Source organism: Akebia trifoliata, chromosome 14, assembly GCF_017979445.1.
Source record: "Akebia trifoliata isolate Shusen 1 chromosome 14, ASM1797944v1, whole genome shotgun sequence".
NCBI lineage: Eukaryota > Viridiplantae > Streptophyta > Magnoliopsida > Ranunculales > Lardizabalaceae > Akebia > Akebia trifoliata.
Genome location: NC_141388.1, coordinates 10,275,823 through 10,293,113, shown reverse-complemented (window position 1 = coordinate 10,293,113; position 17,291 = coordinate 10,275,823). Strand labels below are relative to the sequence as shown.

At 34.8% G+C, this 17,291-nt stretch overlaps 1 protein-coding gene across 5 annotated transcripts; it reads right to left on the bottom strand.

Moving 5' to 3' along the window:
- Positions 1-627: 627 nt before the first annotated feature.
- SYP81 (syntaxin of plants 81) lies at positions 628-15,570 on the bottom strand. 5 transcript variants are annotated; one of them, XM_086422554.1, is made up of 9 exons: positions 15,360-15,570; positions 7,564-7,776; positions 7,357-7,436; positions 5,837-5,920; positions 5,557-5,661; positions 4,493-4,642; positions 2,026-2,268; positions 1,793-1,924; positions 628-1,015 (listed from the first exon to the last, which is right to left on the bottom strand). In XM_086422554.1, exons 3-9 carry the CDS (start codon positions 7,432-7,434, stop codon positions 668-670), a joined length of 1,140 nt encoding a protein of 379 aa, XP_086278680.1. In that variant the 5' UTR covers positions 7,435-7,436; positions 7,564-7,776; positions 15,360-15,570; the 3' UTR covers positions 628-667. The 5 variants fall into 5 exon arrangements, with proteins under 5 accessions (XP_086278680.1, XP_086278683.1, XP_086278685.1 ...); XM_086422557.1 differs by having other exon boundaries at positions 7,357-7,427; XM_086422559.1 differs by having other exon boundaries at positions 628-1,019; positions 15,360-15,565.
- Between the last annotated feature and the right edge of the window lie 1,721 nt (positions 15,571-17,291).

Here is a 17,291-nt window from a genome sequence, read left to right as displayed (position 1 = left end):
AAGATGAACAGCGAACATGCACTTTTTTTTTCACTTCAGATTTTGTAAAGTCCAATAAAATAGGAAACTCTCCAATTTGCTTAAAATTCGATATTTTTGTATTTCATTTTTAAAATCGTCATAATTATCTTCACATATTGAATTTATAACATTGTGTTAATCCAATCTTCTAACATATTTGGTATCAATCTCTTACATCTTTCTTAGTATAACTTTGAATCTGACACAATTTCGTTCCTAAACTGAAGACTACATCATGGACTCAAAATATGAATAAAAAATTATTCTAAACATGAGCTCAAATGAACAACTTAAGTCCTACAAAGTTCTTCATTCAACAAACCAAGAACACTCGATTACTTCCACTCATTTTTCTCAAATACTTTCAATGCTTGTATTCTAAAGTAACGAAGAACAAATTCAGAAGTGGGGACATGAAAATTTTCAGAAACTAATCACTCTATACACACAGCTCTGTAAACGCATAATAAAGACTTTTACTATCAAGCTGATCTTAACCATATGATGGGTAAGTTGAAAATAGACCTACCAGCTGATCTTGACCGTCGTGGGATTAAGATCAGAAGGACAAATTGATTTATGTTGTGCGACTACTGGCCAATATAATGAGCGTAGGGATGTACACCAAACTTGATTGTGTTGGTTGTCAAATACATACCAAGCTTGTTTGTAAAAGATTAACATTGTACTGCAGTGAAATACATTTGATGTGATGAACATGTATACCACTTGTGAAAATCCATGTTGAAGGCTTTGTTAAGTGGAGAAAGAACTCTGAAGTCTCAACTTTCAGTGCAGACTTCATTGTGAATGAACAAATACCGACGATGAGAGAGCTAGAGAGATATCCTTGTTTAACTGTACCAATCCAAAAAGAGGATGGAAAATGTGAGGACAAATAGAAAAAGCAAAAGAAAGGTCCTGCTACTGCTGCTGCGTTCAATAGCTTGAGAGAGCTCTTTGTTGCCCATATCCACGTTCTTTGTAGCTTCAACTGCCTTAAAATAGAAACCGAAACCAAAGTTAGGTTTCACAAACTCAAGCTTCCTAAATAACTCAAGAAAACTAAAATGAAACAAGATATTGCGTAATTCAAACATGATGGTTGTAGCTAAATGAGAATGTCTAGAGTAGAATTATCATCTGTGAAAAAGTTCGGCAATAAGTTGGTTTTGATTTATATTATAAAGTGTAACGTAAGCATTTCTGAAAGTTTTCCTCAGTTCTCAAATGAAGTATTGTGGTCAATTGCCGTGTCTGTACCAAAGAAGAATGATCTTATCTATGTATAGTTACATACATTGAGCAAATCCATAGCCATGTATCGCAGACATAATTAGTGCCACGCCCAAAACCATTTTTCAGGACATATGCACACAAAAGGGGTATAGTAACTTCTAGCGAAACACAAGATCTCATATATAACCAGGATGGAAGATTGTGACCATCTAATCTTTCGCATTATTTTCAATGGTTGAATTTTCCTTTTTAAGGTTTTGAAGAAAATATATATTTAATCTGATGGTCACAATCATCCTATCAGTTGAAAGTTGGTACTCATTCAAAGATTGATCTCAACCACAATATATCTGGCAAAATCCCATATTCCAATTATAATCACTCTTTGTAACACAAATTTAAACCTAGACAATATGCTCATGTCAGCTGTTTCAGTAAAGCAGACACCAGAACCAAGAATGGAAGACAAAAATATGTTGCAACTCAGACATAAGCAAACAACAAATTCAAACAAGCATAAATGAGTTCTGACCTGCTCATACAAAACCTCAATCTGTTGAGCCTGTTGTAGAACATGCGTGGACATGAGGTGATTTAGTGCAGACATTTCAACCATCTTAGTTTCAGTCTCTTGAACAGCATCAAGAACACTAGCCAGCTCTACCTGCACAATTGCATTGACAAGAAATTTCAATTTTACCCAGAATCACATGGACTAAGAAATAGAGAAATATGAGAACCTCAACCCAAGAACATCCAGATCACCTGAAGAGCACGTGTCTCATCATCCAAGAGTTGTTGCTGGGATCTAAGTGGTTCTGGTGAAATCTGATCGGGTTCATGGAACTCGGAATGATTAGATTTAGCGACATCTGGAGAGTTTGAATTGACTACCCGACGCAGCTTTCTTCTCGGTATTGCTCTATTAATGGCATCCTGGAAGCGTACGGCCCTTAATTGATCAAACTGAGCTGTGACTGAATGTAGCCTTTCGCTTAGAATCAAAACCTGTAGTTCATCAAAACAGTAGGTTGGGGGGAAATTTCTTGCGTATAACTTGTAAGACTCTATGCTTTAGAAAATTGACCTAGGCACCCGCTACTTAAATTTTTCTTGATATACCATGAAATTTGCTCCACAGCTGATCCAAAAATGAACAAAAAATGGACTAGGAAATAGTAGACTCCATCAATATGGGAGGTCATAAACAAGAGGATGGTCGTGGGACTCCTTGACTGCTCAATGATAGTACACGGGAGCATGGTTGGCATCAGCCGATATGTATCTTTATTATATGAAACATTCCCGTGTTTTCAAGCTGATGATATACAGAGACCTCGGTCTTCTCTAAAGGACTAATTACAATGACCTAAATGTCCTCATCTTCAAACTCCAGCCAAAAACCCATTATTTTTTCTCACCAAAATCCATTATATGGAACCTCCAGAGTAAAATGTTTTACCCTCATTTTCAACTTGAGATTCCATCTTCTTCAAACCTTAAGAATAAGATAGGATTTTGGGAGAAAAATGATGGAATAAATGCATATTGGTGTGAAAATTAATATATTAATAAAAAATAGTTGGAAAGTCATTATATATACTTAAATGTTGATTCTTATGAATGCCATGGGCACGTTTCAAAAAAAATTGAATGATTCGTTTCTTATAGGTTTTTGAATGTTTCCTTGTATTTCCAAGGAAAGAGACTTCTTTGGGCTATCCTTCCGTTTGCTATCACTTGGGGCCTTTGGAGAGAGCGCAACAACAGAGTTTTCCAAGGCAAGGAGAGCTCGTCTCATACAGTGATCTTAGAGATTTTGGGATTACTCTTTCTTTGGTCTAAGTTGAAGAAAGATTTCGAGGGAGTTAACTTCGAAGATTTTGTTTTTAATTGGGATATCATTTGTGGTGCTTAGCCCCCCGTTGGATTTGTGTTTTTACTTTCTTTTTTCTTCGCTTTGTTGTTTCTCCTTTCTTGTTGTTTGAGGGCTATCTCAGCCTCCCTATCTTCTTTTAATTAATACAAGCTATATTTATCACAAAAAAAAAAAATGTTTCCTTGTATTTCAGTTTTTCCCTTGATCTTAACATTCCTCAAAAAACCTTGTATAGGATTCCTTAACCATGGAAAAGGCCAATGCGTGACACCTGAATCTACTTGAGGTTCTGCTGGACTCCTTGATAGGAACTTACTCCATTAAGTAGTTAGAATCCGTTGAGCAGTTAAGGAAAGGAAGCTACGATGTCAAAATGACAAAGAACCTTAGAAAGGGGAGGTACTCATACAATGGAGTAATCTGAGCCATTGAATCCCATAGAGAGATCTCAACCACTCCAGTCCTTGAGGAATTACAAACGCACCCCAAAAGGAACCACACAATTGCCCCTTAAAAAAGTCTTCATCTTCCAAATCACCCCTGACGGGTCTTCAATGATGGACCCACCTAGTTACGGTATAATTCTGTTTGAAACTGTCCAAAGAACATGTTCTCCTCTATGCTTATAGGAGAAGGTGGTCGTCAAATGCTACTAGATGTTATTCTTCTTCCATTCAAATATCCCAACTAGAAGACATGAGGTTTCTAACCAAGCATCCTTTCTCTCTTTTATTGTATTTTATCATACGAAAATTTTAAGAAAGATAGAAGTCCAAAAAATCCCTTCAAGGGAAAGTACAAGAGATCAGGCACACAGCTTCTCCAACAATATATGCAGCAGGTATTTATGAGTCCATCCTTCCTAGCGTGAGACAAGTCAATGGAAAGTATATGCACATTGCAGAGGGATACAATGTTCTAGAGATTATGCATGTATGGAAGAGGAAAAACTTGAGAAAAAGATAACAAGTCTCTTAACATTAAATATGCATACATAAAATATTCACTATAATGCCTTTGATAATGCCATGTAGTAAGAAATTACTAAGTTAATGAAGATTTAATAAGAAGTACACGACACTTATTGTTTGAGGAGGACAGATGTTGCAAAGATGCAAGATGCACTCACTCTCACAACACTAGGAAATAAATAAAAGCAATGAAAAAGGCATGCTACACAAACAATGAACAGCCACATCTAAATCATACTAATTCTTTCCTAATGCCTATCATTCATAAAAAATTGCATTATAATGCTATAAAAACTACAACTTTAGATACAAAAAGAGCACATTCAAGAAATGCCGTAATAGCCTATCCAGAAAATAGAAAAGCAGAAGGTTCTAGCCATACCACCCCATGTTTGTGAGCGATCATATCAGCATGAGAATTATCACCACGCATGCCAAGCCATGCTCTTGAATTCCCACTATTGTCCTCGTCATTCATCCTGTTTTTGAGGATATCTATTTGTTCTTTGCATGCTTTTATAAAAACACTAACCTGCATAAAGTAATAGTAAGAAAAATAAGAAGCAGGTGAATTTTCAAAAATTAAAAATAAAAGTGCATCTAGCTATTCATTAACAAAAAATAACCAAATCAAACCCTCTCATGAAAAGAAATTTTGCTGCAGACAAGTTGTTACTTATCATCATGACAAATGTTCTTAAATACCTAAAGGAAAAAAAAATGATACTAAACTTAAGAGTTCAATTGTTCAAAACTAATAAAATTCCTGCCCACGACCCACTCAGGGGCAGTGGAGTTGGCAAAGGGCATTGGGCTTCTTGTCTAAGGTTGTGAGTTCAATACCACTCCCTGAATGAAATTGAGTGCAGGGCTGTGGGTGATCAATATGCATCCTCGGGGCTTAGTTGCGCATTGTAAGGGGTGTGAGCACCCCGAATGATTTAGATCTAGATAAAATTTTGAGTTATAAAAATGCAACTATTCTCAACAGAACATGGTATAGTCCATTTTACTTCTACACTCAATATCTTCCACCAACATAACAAGTTTGACAACTTAAAATACATTAATGAATTTTTTCAACAAGTAGATCTCTATGATGTACTAGGGTATGGAGATGTCTCCCAACTTCAGTTCTTCACAAAACAGCATATAAATCATTTTTTTATATGTAAATGCCAAATAATCGAATGGCAAGCACGATTACATTTGTTCGCAGTCAGGAGAATATACAGAAAGGCATAAGACCAATAAAAACAAAACCCCTCCTTACACAAGACCGAACAACAGTAATGACATTATGTTATATCTTGTGTGTGGAGAACATACAGACAGGCATCACACCAATAAAAAGAAAATCCGTCCTTATGCCAAGACGGAATAATAAGAATGACATTCTGTCATATCCTGTGCGTAAACCTCTCCATAAATAGGAAACAAACTCACCTCATGTTCAATGCTGTCCCTCTCTTGTTCAGTGGTGCGATGCAAATCCACATAATCCTTCCGATGTTTCACGATGAATTGATCCAAAGCTTCAATGCTTTCAAGCTAACACAGAGTAGTAAAAGTTGGTACTAGGCAAAATTACTCTAATTTCTAGGCATAATCCAAAGTGGATAGCAATATGGCTTGCTTTACAGGAGGTTAACAACAAATACAAGCAAAAAATAACACCAACTAAAGGTAAAAATGCTTGAGATGATATTGTTAATAGTGTATATACCGTCTTCAGTGCAGCTTTGGTAAAAGATGATTTTTGCCGAGGCTTGTGCATAATGAAAGATGCCATGAGGGCGGCCATTTTGGACTGTCAAATGTAAAATCCCATCATGTACAAAAAATATGTCAGAAAATAGAGAATCTGATATGTTAAAAGCTACTGTAGAATATGTAACAAGGGCACCATATTAAATGAAACAACAAGGCATCTCTGAAAGAACAAACGCTTATCTTATGAAAATTCTAAACAATTTTCTTGTTTTAGGCAATTGTTTATAATTTCAAAGTACGTCCCTTCAATGATTGGGAATTGGACAGCTTGGTGAGATTTACAGAATCTGTAGAGGCGATGCAAATTGATTTGAATATGGAGGGCAAACGGTTCTGGGACAGATCGAAGGACGGTATTTTTACTGTGCCGTCTTGTACTTGGCAGAAGCCCGAGTTGGTGATCACGATTACTTTAATGCTTCAGTGCGGAGGACTAATATCCCATCTACGATATTGCTGTTTATGTGGCTTGCTGCACTTGGTAGATTGCCGACCATCGATCTGTTGCAAAGGACGGGATTTGTCTTAACTAATTTTTGTACTCTTTGCAAAAGCGATGGGGAGTCGGTGAATCATTTGCTCATGCATTATAGCTACGCTCATAAGGTTTGGAGCCATTATCTTAATTTGTTTGGGGTGATAGGATGCTTGCCAAAGTCGATGAAGATGTTGATGGAAACTTAGGTTGAGTGGGGAAAGTATTTGACCAAGTCAAAATGGGTGCTATGGGATTTCGCCCCTTTTACTTTGTGCTGGATTATTTGGAAGGAAAGGAACAAGCGGGTGTTCAAAAACATAGTTTCGGATGAGCAGGAGCTAGTCCTAGAGGTGTTAGCTTTATTATTTTTTTGGTGCAAGAGGTTTAAGGAATTTAGGGGTATTTTTTTCGAAGATTTCCTTGTTAGATGGGAGAGGGTGTGTAATATTACTATGGAGCATTCTTTTCTGTTTTTTGTTGTTGTTATTTTTTTTGTTTTTGGGCCTTTTTTCGTCTAATTGGGCATTTGCTCGCCTCTTGTTAGGTTTGTATTGCTTTCTTTCAGGCAGTCCTCTCGACCTCCGTTTTTGGAATGGAATTATCTTTACCTTAAAAAAATAAATACTAGTCAAACAATTAAAATATCATATAAATACTATCAAATCAAGTTTACAGATCTTGACACATCGGGTTTTCTGGGGTCCAAATGTTAACACCATGAGTCTGTTTTTTTCACACTGAAATTTGCTTATGAGATCTATGTAAATCATAGGCATTTTATATTTAAGAATTAAGATTAAATGTTGAGCTAATTTTATTTAGGTTGACTTAAACCATTAAGTTTCAGAGATATTGGGGTGTTTAGTGTGGAACTTCTTTTTCCGAAGAACATGTTTACATTCCCAATAACTCTACTTGAATAGAGTAACTGCTACAACCAAATAGATCTGCAAAGACACCCAAAAATAATCTGGTTATGGTAGTAATCCACAAACCTCATTATATTCTAGGGAGAGAGCTACTGAGCGCACGGTATCCTTAAAATCCTCACTTCTGTCCCTGCTTCCTGCCATCCCTTCATCATCCACCACAATATATCACTATGAATCCTCCAAATAGCATGCACAAACTCATAGCAATAAAGGTAAGCATTTCATTTAAGCGAAGAAAATGGAAACAAAAATAAGGTAGCATATGCCAACCTTTAGTACATGGAGGGCAGCTGTTCTACTGGGAGCAAGTATAGCCTCTGAGCAGCATCAGAGAGATAAGCAAGACCTCCAACACCAATTAAGGTTTAAGTACCGATCAACGTCCTAGTCACCAACTATCTATGAAATGCAATCTGAAAGAATTTGTAACTATTGTGTTTCTTTCTTCAATAAGGCTCTGTTTGGCTGGAAGCATTTAATTTCCTGGAAAAAATATCCGTGTAAAATAACATTTGAAATGAGTATCATTTTACACAACTATTATTTCAAAAAACTGCAGACAGTGAACCAAACAGAACCAATATAAAAATGATCAAAATGCACTTATAAGCAAAATAAATTGTTGGTTGTTCCAACTTTTGGATACCCTTCTAAATAATCCTACGAAAAGGAAAGACATATGAAGCAAAAAGTCCAAAATCAGACAACATTTTTAATAGAAATGCAGATTTTTCAAACCAAACTCTTTCTAAAAAGATAACATTTCTAACCCGAACTGAAAAATGTAACAGAATACCAATCCTCACCAATACGTAGAGGGGTGTGATTTAAATCAACAAAAACTAAAATAGGAAAAGAAAAGAGAAGAAAATCAATGAATGTCTTGCTTCAATCGGATAAAAGTCCAATTGTTCTATATTATTTTTAAATTAAAAAAATAAATAACATAACATAACTTACCGGTGATGGGTGACGATGAATGAAACGGGGGCGAAGGTCACGACAAGGGCAAGTTTGGTGAAGGTCATGAGGGCAACTAGAACTGGAGAAGATGAGTGAAACTCAAAAGAGGAAAAAAAAAATATAACAGGAAAAAGATGTAGGTTTACGGGGATACGTTGGGATTTTAATTAAAAGATGAAGGGTATAATGGTAACTGAACCGTTATTTTGACGGAGCAATTATTGCCTCGTGGACTTAGGGGTGTCAATGGGTCGGTTCTGGGCGGGTTCCACATATACCCAAAACCAGACCCTAAATAAATCTCGATTCCAGTTCCTATTGATTTCGGTTCCAGGCATGAGATCTATAGAATTAGAATCAACCCAACAAATACCCAGTATCCATCCGGTACCCATTGTGTATCCACTAAGTTGGATTATGTTTTTTTGAATGAGAAAAAAATATGACCATCCAATAAAAATAGACAATTATTTATAAATGGAACAATTTATCTTATAATATCTCAATTGAAAGTTAAGATCAACAATAAATTCTTCAAGCAAATCAAATTTTTGAAAATAAAATCATAAAACATTACAGTATGAACCATTTATTTGTCGTTGAAATTGTATAAAAACATGAAAAATGAATGGAAGTACATGTAGAAAAAAGGTAAAAATCATGGACTTCACATTTTATTTTATTTTAATTTTACTCAACTATATTTACTTTAAGACATCTCTTTGTAAGCATTTAATTAGACTAGTAATTTTATTATAATATTATAAATTTACTATTCGGGTATCCGAAGGAGACCCAACTCTTATTGGGTCCTTAGGATAGCTACCCAGAACCAGACCCAAAAATGATCGTGTCCATATAGGTAGACCCAAATTCGACTAATCAGTTTTGGGTACATCGGATTATTGGGTACCAATCAAAACCCTTACTAGTGGTTGAAGAAAAGGCATTTGAGTCATTTACCTTAGTCTATCAAAGCTGGCCGCAGACAAGACTGTTTAACAAAAGGGTATTTCAATTCTCAAGTATTCACTAAGGGCCCATTTGGATGCAATCAGGTCATTACGAATTAAATGTAAATCAGATCATTCAATGTTTATAAGGAGGTCGACATCAGGTATTGTCCTTCTTCTGGTTTATGTGGATGACATTGGTTTCTCTAGTAATGACTTAGCTTCGATTAATGAGCTTAAGAGAACATTAAGGACCCAGTTTGATATGAAAGATTTAGGGGACTCAAAGTCTTTTCTGGGGATTGAAGTGATGAGGTCGCAAAGAGGGATCATTCTATCCCAGTGCAAGTATGCAATGGATTTATTGTCAAAAGCTGGTCTTTCTGCAACTTGTGGGGCCCTATCTATTCCATCTCTCGAGCCCCGAAGAAAACCCCCCTCCCCTTCGGACTCCATATCTCTTTTGACTCTATATATGTGGGCACCTGATATCTATGAGGGTTCACCCACCCCGGTTACAGCATTCCTTTCTATTGCGCCTAAAATATCTATTTCTGCAAATATGTCACGTGTTTCTATTTATGGTTCCTATGGAGCTACATTGCAACAAATCTTCTTTTTCTGCAGCATTGCTTCTATGATCTTAGGAGCATCGAGTTAGTTTAGATAGAGGTTAGTTAGGACGTGTTTGTCTCTCAAGATAGCCAATCTAAGCGGCGTGTAATATATCATATCCATTAAAATTGTGTTTGTTTCAATCATATAGAAAATAAAAAGGGGTAAACATAATTAATTGATAGATTAGAGGAACTAAAAAACGGGGAAAGAGGAATCCCATCAAAACAACGGGATTCCTCTTTCCCACTTTTAGTAAACTTCTATTTTAACAAAAAAAAAAAAGAAAGGATTTTATTTTTATTTTCTCATATTTATTCTCTATCCATTAAAAACACGATTTCTAGCCTTTAGTTTTTAGTCTCAACACGTCTGCATGTGTTAAATGATTGGCAAAAAAAAAAGTCAGACTAGCATAACTAAGATTTAAAATCTTACTATGGGTTGAGAGCTTACATTGTGGCATCCAAAAACATGATCCAATGCCACAAGGATGTAGAGGAGAAAATTTCAAGAGCTTTGAAAAAATAAAAAAATAGTTACTTTTCTCCATTGAATTTTACTTTTAAATTTGAGAGTTGGGTAGCGGTTCATTTCCAACACCTTGGATGAAGATCAAAACAGATTTTTTAATGAGTTTTTCCATGAAATCTATGAGACTATTGTGGTGTTGGATTGCCAATGTGGTGATCCATGTTGAATTAGTCACGGAAGTGTTTTTCTTTTTTATATTGAACTTGCTTTTCTGTCATTGTATAGAAAATCACTTTCTTAAGTAACCTACTAAGATTTCAAATCTTACTAAGGTTTTGTGAGCTCGATAGATTACCCACCTTGGCAATCCAACACCACAGTCCTCTACGTCTCATGAAAAAATTCTGATGAAAAATATATTCATAAAGTTTTTAAATGGACTGTTAACTGAATTTAAAATTAAAATTTAATGGTGAAAATAATATTTTTTAAGTATTTTATTTAAAAGTTCATAAAAATTTGTCCTCTACATTTGTGTGGCCTCATTAGATCATGTTTATGGATGCCACAAGATGAAATATATTTTTTACTTTTAATTAGAATATAAATTTTTGTTTTGAGATTTTATTTGGTGATACTTATTTTGGAGTTATAATTTCATATCAAATTTGAATTTAAAATATTTATTATATCAAAATAGACTCACACCAATGTCTAACAAACAATATGCAGACTAAACCCATATTAGGATCAATGTCAGACAAACAATACGAAAGCTAATCAGGCTAAACATTTCCACCACAGGATCAAGGAAAATCCTATTCAGGATATGTTAAAAAAAATTTGTTGTGGCCAAACAGACCCTTAAAGATCGATGTAATTGATTACCTCATTTAGAGTCAATAGTTTGGCCATTGTAGCCTATGATTCAGTAGGTTCAGTTGAATTTGTATAGTCTGTTGTTGAATCTGAGTTTGATTCTAAGCTCTAAGGCTCATAACCTTGAGGTCATGGGTTCAAATCCTCTCTCCACATTATTATTATTATTATTATTTTTTTTTTTTTTTTTTTTTATCAAACAAATTTTAGGTATTTCTCTCTAAACTAGTAATTTCTTACTATTTTTCTTTTGGGACGAGAGGAAAAGAAGGGGGAAAATAGAACCACTACCCTATCATGGTCAACTATACTATACCGAATCATTTATCCTATTACATTACTTCACCATAGGCGGATAGCAAAAATCGAACCCGCGTCTTCTCCTTGGCAAAGAGAAATTTTACCATTCGACCATATCCACATTTTTGTGTTCCTGATACGCAAATATTTCCTAGCGTGGCTAACAAAAACCTTGTCCTCCAATTCCCTTCCCTCCTAGTTCCTTCCTTCCTTCAAGGCCTATCTTTAAGTTAAAAAACAAGAGGAAGGGCCTTTCACCCGCTCAGGTAGGGTAGTTGGCACATTTATTGGCATTAGTCAACCGGGAATTAGTCCTCCTCGTATTTATCTATCGACCAAAGAAAGAGAAATAGAAGGTGCCCAATCTAATGCCCTAGTCTAAGTTGAAGCTGTAGTAGCTGCCACCTTTGAGATTGGTAAACTACAAGAAGTGCCATCCAGGATGTTGTGCCATCTGGGATTTAAGGTTGAGTACGACCCACTTAACATTATCAAGTCGAGATGTGTAGGCCATTCCATGATACAAAAGCTTCGAAAGAAGCAGAAGCTTAACCTGGGCAGGGAAATCCCACTCTTGGGAGTCCAACAGCAAGGCTGGGTCACGGAAGAATAGAATCTCTCGAAAGGATTTGTCCTAATGACCGGTGTCTGACCAGAAAACAAACAGCTTAGGTTGGTCCGCCTAAGAATGAGTAGTCGCGCCTTACTAATATAAAGGGCGGAGCTCTTCATAGAGCGTTAGAAAGCGTCAGTTCTCATAGCGAGGCTAAGGCGCGGCCCCCCAATTCTCAACCCCGACCTACACAAGTTTTTTTTTTTTTAATGGATATATTAATGATTTTTTTATTGATGGATAGATTAATAACTCATTATATGAGATTTCATATTCATATTTATTTATTTTTATAAAAAATATGTTGATTCAATTAGGTTTTTAAGATATTGGCAACCCATACAACCGAACCAAAATGACTTTTGCTCGGTTCAGGTTGGTTCTATGGCTATTTGGTTCAGTTCCGATTCTCATTTAATGGAACCAACCTAGGCTGGTTCGGTTCCAATTTAGCCTCAAACAAAACCAAGTTGCACCCCTAGTTATTGTTTTTAATGTTATAACTCAACTAATTATGCCCTAAAAAGTAACAGTTATTGTTTTTATCCATAAAAACGTTATAATATCATTTTACACTCAAAATATACTCTCTTTTTTTTATAAAAAATCGGCAAAACCTCCCCTAAAAATTGGACATATGGCTTATAATAATAAAATAAAAAATGATCCGGTTCAAGAACTTACCTCTAAAATTTGTTGAAGTGGACAATCTCTTCACAGTCGTTAGGGTTGAGGAGAAAACTATGATGAACCCTGTCACCGATGTTGAGAGATCCATTGGTTTGGTTGGAAAAAGCGAAGATCAATGTTGTTGGTTGCAGGGTTGGGAGAAAACGAAGATCAATGTCGTTGTTCCAGTAGTTAGGGTTGGGAGAAAACGAAGATCAATGTTGTTGCTCCAGTAGTTAGGGGTGGGAGAAAACGAAGATCAAATCGTTAGGTTTAGAAGAAAATGAAGAACATTGCAGGTTTGGGAGAAATCGAATAAGAGAGGATATTTTTCATAGAATTTCTTGATTTGAGTGAGGGTATAACTGTCTTCAGCCCCATTATTTTCACGACATCACTGTTTCCCACAAACGTAATTTGAGAAATTGAGCCCATTTGGATGCAGGAGCCAGAAGTATTATTAAAAATACTCTTAGTAGTATTGTCGTGCGTTTGGATGCAATTTTTGAGAAGTACTGTCTAAGTACTTCTGACAGAGTTTTATGTTTGGGAACTATTTTAGATTCTAGTAAAATGACCAAAATTCCCTTATAAGTACCAGTTACTCTTTTTAACATTAGAACTCAACTAATTATACTCTATGCACCAATATCAAACAAGCAATGCATCTATATCAGAATCACATTATAAAAATTCAAAAACATTTTTCGAACCCCAATTGAAACACAACACCCTTTTTTTTTGGCTTGGTGGGGTTAGTGGTTAGCATAAGAAGGGGTTCAAGAGGTTTGAACCTAAGACCTTGGGAACAACCTCCACAAGGTCTTACCACTTAGCTAAGTGGTCCTTCTTTGAAACACCTTATAGTCCAAAATTGACAATATAACAACAGCTTGTATTTAGCATATAAATACATATCAAACTCCCCAACCATCCAACATTATCAAACTTCATCAAGATTTCTAAATTCCTCTCCAACTAATTTGTTGCCTACAATCAAAAACAATAATGATCTGTTTTGATCTCCATTTTCGTGTCATAAAGGTTTTTGTGCAATAAATAAAAAAGAGACATCTTTTTGAGCAAAAAATGGGTGAATAAAACAGACACCTAAATCATCCAATTAATCCAACAAGAAGAAGACCTACATCAACGTACCCATTATAAGTCACCATTTGGAATTGTTACAAACATCTAAATCAGTTAGTAAACTTCACAACTAAACAAAGAGATATATAAGTAGCATTCCCATCAAAGATCAATCTTTAAAGCTTTTCCACATACATCAAACAAGACCCACTTTACTTCACCCACAAAACACACCAGTTCAATTGCCTGCTCGAAAAAATCACTTTAAATACACCAAAAATAAAATCAAAACCCCTTTTTCACTACTCTTACAAATCAAACAGAAAAGATAGAATGACTTACAGAGAGCAAACAGATTTGCAGAAAGTAATGGAATCCATACTTGAACTACAAGCCTAAATACATGAAATAAAACAAAACTGTAACGATCCCAATGTCCTTATGCTTTTTAAATTAATAGTTTCTTATTTTGTTTGGTTTCAATTTATTAAGAGTAGTTAGAGTTGTGTTTTCCTTAGGAAAGGAGTCTATTTTAGGTGGTGTTGTTTTATAAGGATTCTTGACTTTTAGGTGTTGCTGTTTTAGGAGTCTTGAGTTATAAAAGCAATTGTTATTCGTAGTTTAAGGAATAAGAAAGATATTTTTCTGGTTCAACCAGAGTTTAGGAGGTAAGGACTCCCTTCAACGAGTTCTAAGGTTGTGTTCTCCCTTTGACAAGATCAACTTGTCTTTTTATTCATTATTTTGCGTCACTCGTGAATGTTTCAGGCTTGAAATAGTATTAGACTGTTTCAATTGGTATTAGAACCAAATCCGTTGGTGTATGGTAAACACCCGAAGTAAAAGGAAGAAGAAGATGGCTGCAGATCTAACAGTACTAAGTGCGAAGATGGATGGGATTGGAAAGAAATTAGAGGAACTTGACATGATTAAGGAAGCAATCACACAAATTCGACAAGAATGAGCATCGAGCGAGGTACGCAATGATATCGGATCAGCAAATAATCATGATCCCATTAGCAAAGATCAGAACCCTCGTCGTCAAGCCTATCCGCATCAGGTTGATCTGCAACCCGTAAGGATGCCCACGATGAACTACAAGCTCAAACACTGAAGCAAACATGAAGAGTATCCTATTGCCCTCTGTGTAGATCTAAAATAAATTACTGTTTTTTATAGATTTAACATAACCAGCATTGCCAGGTAAATTGTTGGTCCCTAAACAGAATTATGATGGAGGTTTTGTAGTTGGGTCCCCATAGATCGATGAACACAATGAATTACAAATCAAATTTACAGCAAACACAGTGATTCCAAATCAAATTTAAAGCAAACATAAATCCAATTACCCAGATGAAGGAACAAAAATGAACCATAGAACAATCACTCACAGCTCAAATCGTGCAAAATCCATTACAATTTCGCACAAACATTAGGGGGTTTTGTATCTCTTCTTGTTCTTATATTTTCTTTTAAAAAAATTATTTGGTCAAGTGGACAATGTTTTGTACCTCTAAAATTTGTTGAAGTGGACAATGTCTTCAAAGTCGTTAGGGTTGAGGAGAAAACGATGATGAACCCTTTCACCGATGTTGAGAGATCTATTCGTTTGGTTGGAAAAAAGCGAAGATCAATGTTGGTGGTTGCAGGGTTGGGAGAAAACGAGGATCAATGTCGTTAGAGTTGGAAGAAAATGAAGACCATCGTGGGTTTGGGAGAAATCGACTAAAAAGAGTAGATATTTTTCATAGGATTTCTTGATTTGAGTGAGGGTATAATGGTCTTTAGCCCCATTATTTTCACGACATCACTCTTTTCCACAAAAGTAATTTGAGAAACAGGCCCCTTTGAAGAAGAGTGTCAATGGATAGTCAAAAATTTGGATCTGATTCGAATTCAAATTCGAAAAATCGAATATTATCCGAAAATTTCAGATATCGAATTTGAAGTGAGATAATTTTATATATTCGAATCCTTATCAGATACAGATTCGGATATTAAAATTTCGAATCTGATAATATCCAATTCAAAATAATATATATTAATTTTTTATGTAAATTTTATTTGATTTATTTATTTTATAAATAATATAATTTATAATAATAAAAAATCAGTTGGATAAGAAAAACTTAGGCCCTGTTTGGATTGACTTTTCTAAGTGTTTCTGACTCTTGCGGGAAGCCAGAAGCACTTTAAGGTTATTAGGATAAATAACTCCTAGAGAGAACTACTTTACTATGGAGTCATTTTGGTGCTTTTTTACGATGTATCAATGGTGCTACTTCTTTAAACTACTCTTGCGCTGAACCACAAAACACCATTAAAATGACACGATTGAGATAAATATGTCCCTCATAAAATTTAAAATTTACAAACATACCCTCAAAAAGGTAATTGGAATAATATTATATAACCATCCATTGATGTGGTGGTAGTCTTTTGGTGTAGCATTTAGGACAAGTATGCCCCTCATAAAATTTGAAATTTATAAGTATACCCTAAAAATGCAATTGCATTAGTATTATATTATTATTCATTGATGTGGTCGTAACCTTTTGGTATAGTGTTTAGGACAAGTATGCCCCTCAGAAATTTTGAAAATTACAAGCATACCCTCAAAATACAATTAAATAATATCATATTACTATCCATTGATGTGGTGGTAGTTTTTTAACATAGCATTAGGATTTGGATTTCTAGCCCTCCCAATTGTTCACTCAATGATTTATCTATAAAGTTCTAACAATGGTTGAAAGTTTCTTCTTACAAGATTGATATGAATAATTACATACAAATTTACTATCCATTGATGTGGAGAAAGTTTTTTCATATTTTTAGTAGATGTATATATTTGCTTACAATATCTTCCAGTTGTTTATAATTATTGAGTGTATATATAAGTTTTTATAGAGAAAAAGAGTATTTACTTTTATTTTTTTCAGAGTATAATTTGTTGAGTTATAATATTAAAAATAATAAATGATACTTATAAGGGCATCTTAATCATTTTAACATAATCCAGAATATTTCTCAAATACAAAACTCTATCAAAAGTATTTCTCACAGTACTTCTAAGAATTTGCATCAAAACACACAACAATTATCCATCTACTTCAAATAGTACTTCAAAAAGTACTATTGGGAATACTTATGTTTTTTTTATATACAAATTATTCGAATTCTAATTGGATATTATCCGATATCAGATAAGATAATCGGATTTGAATTCAGATAGAGTTTTAGAGATTCGAGTTCGAATTCGGATATCAAGTAAAAATTTTGAATTCAGATTCGAATATTGTTGTATTCGAACACATAAGCATCCAAAAGTACTTAGAAAATAAGTACTATGAGAAGTACGCTTGAATTTAGGTGTTGCTGTTTCAGGAGTCTTGAGTTATAAAAACAATTGTTATTTGTAATTTAAGGAATAAGAAAGATAT

Bases quoted from the DNA above. Each gene is read 5' to 3' on its own strand.
- SYP81 (XM_086422554.1), bottom strand. From the start codon at position 7,434: ATGGCAGGAAGCAGGGACAGAAGTGAGGATTTTAAGGATACCGTGCGC. The intron at 5,921-7,356 runs GTTTGTGGATTA...TACATTTGACAG, and splicing joins TCTCCCTAGAATATAATGAG to TCCAAAATGGCCGCCCTCAT. The intron at 1,016-1,792 runs GTCAGAACTCAT...ATTTTAAGGCAG, and splicing joins TTGAGGTTTTGTATGAGCAG to TTGAAGCTACAAAGAACGTG.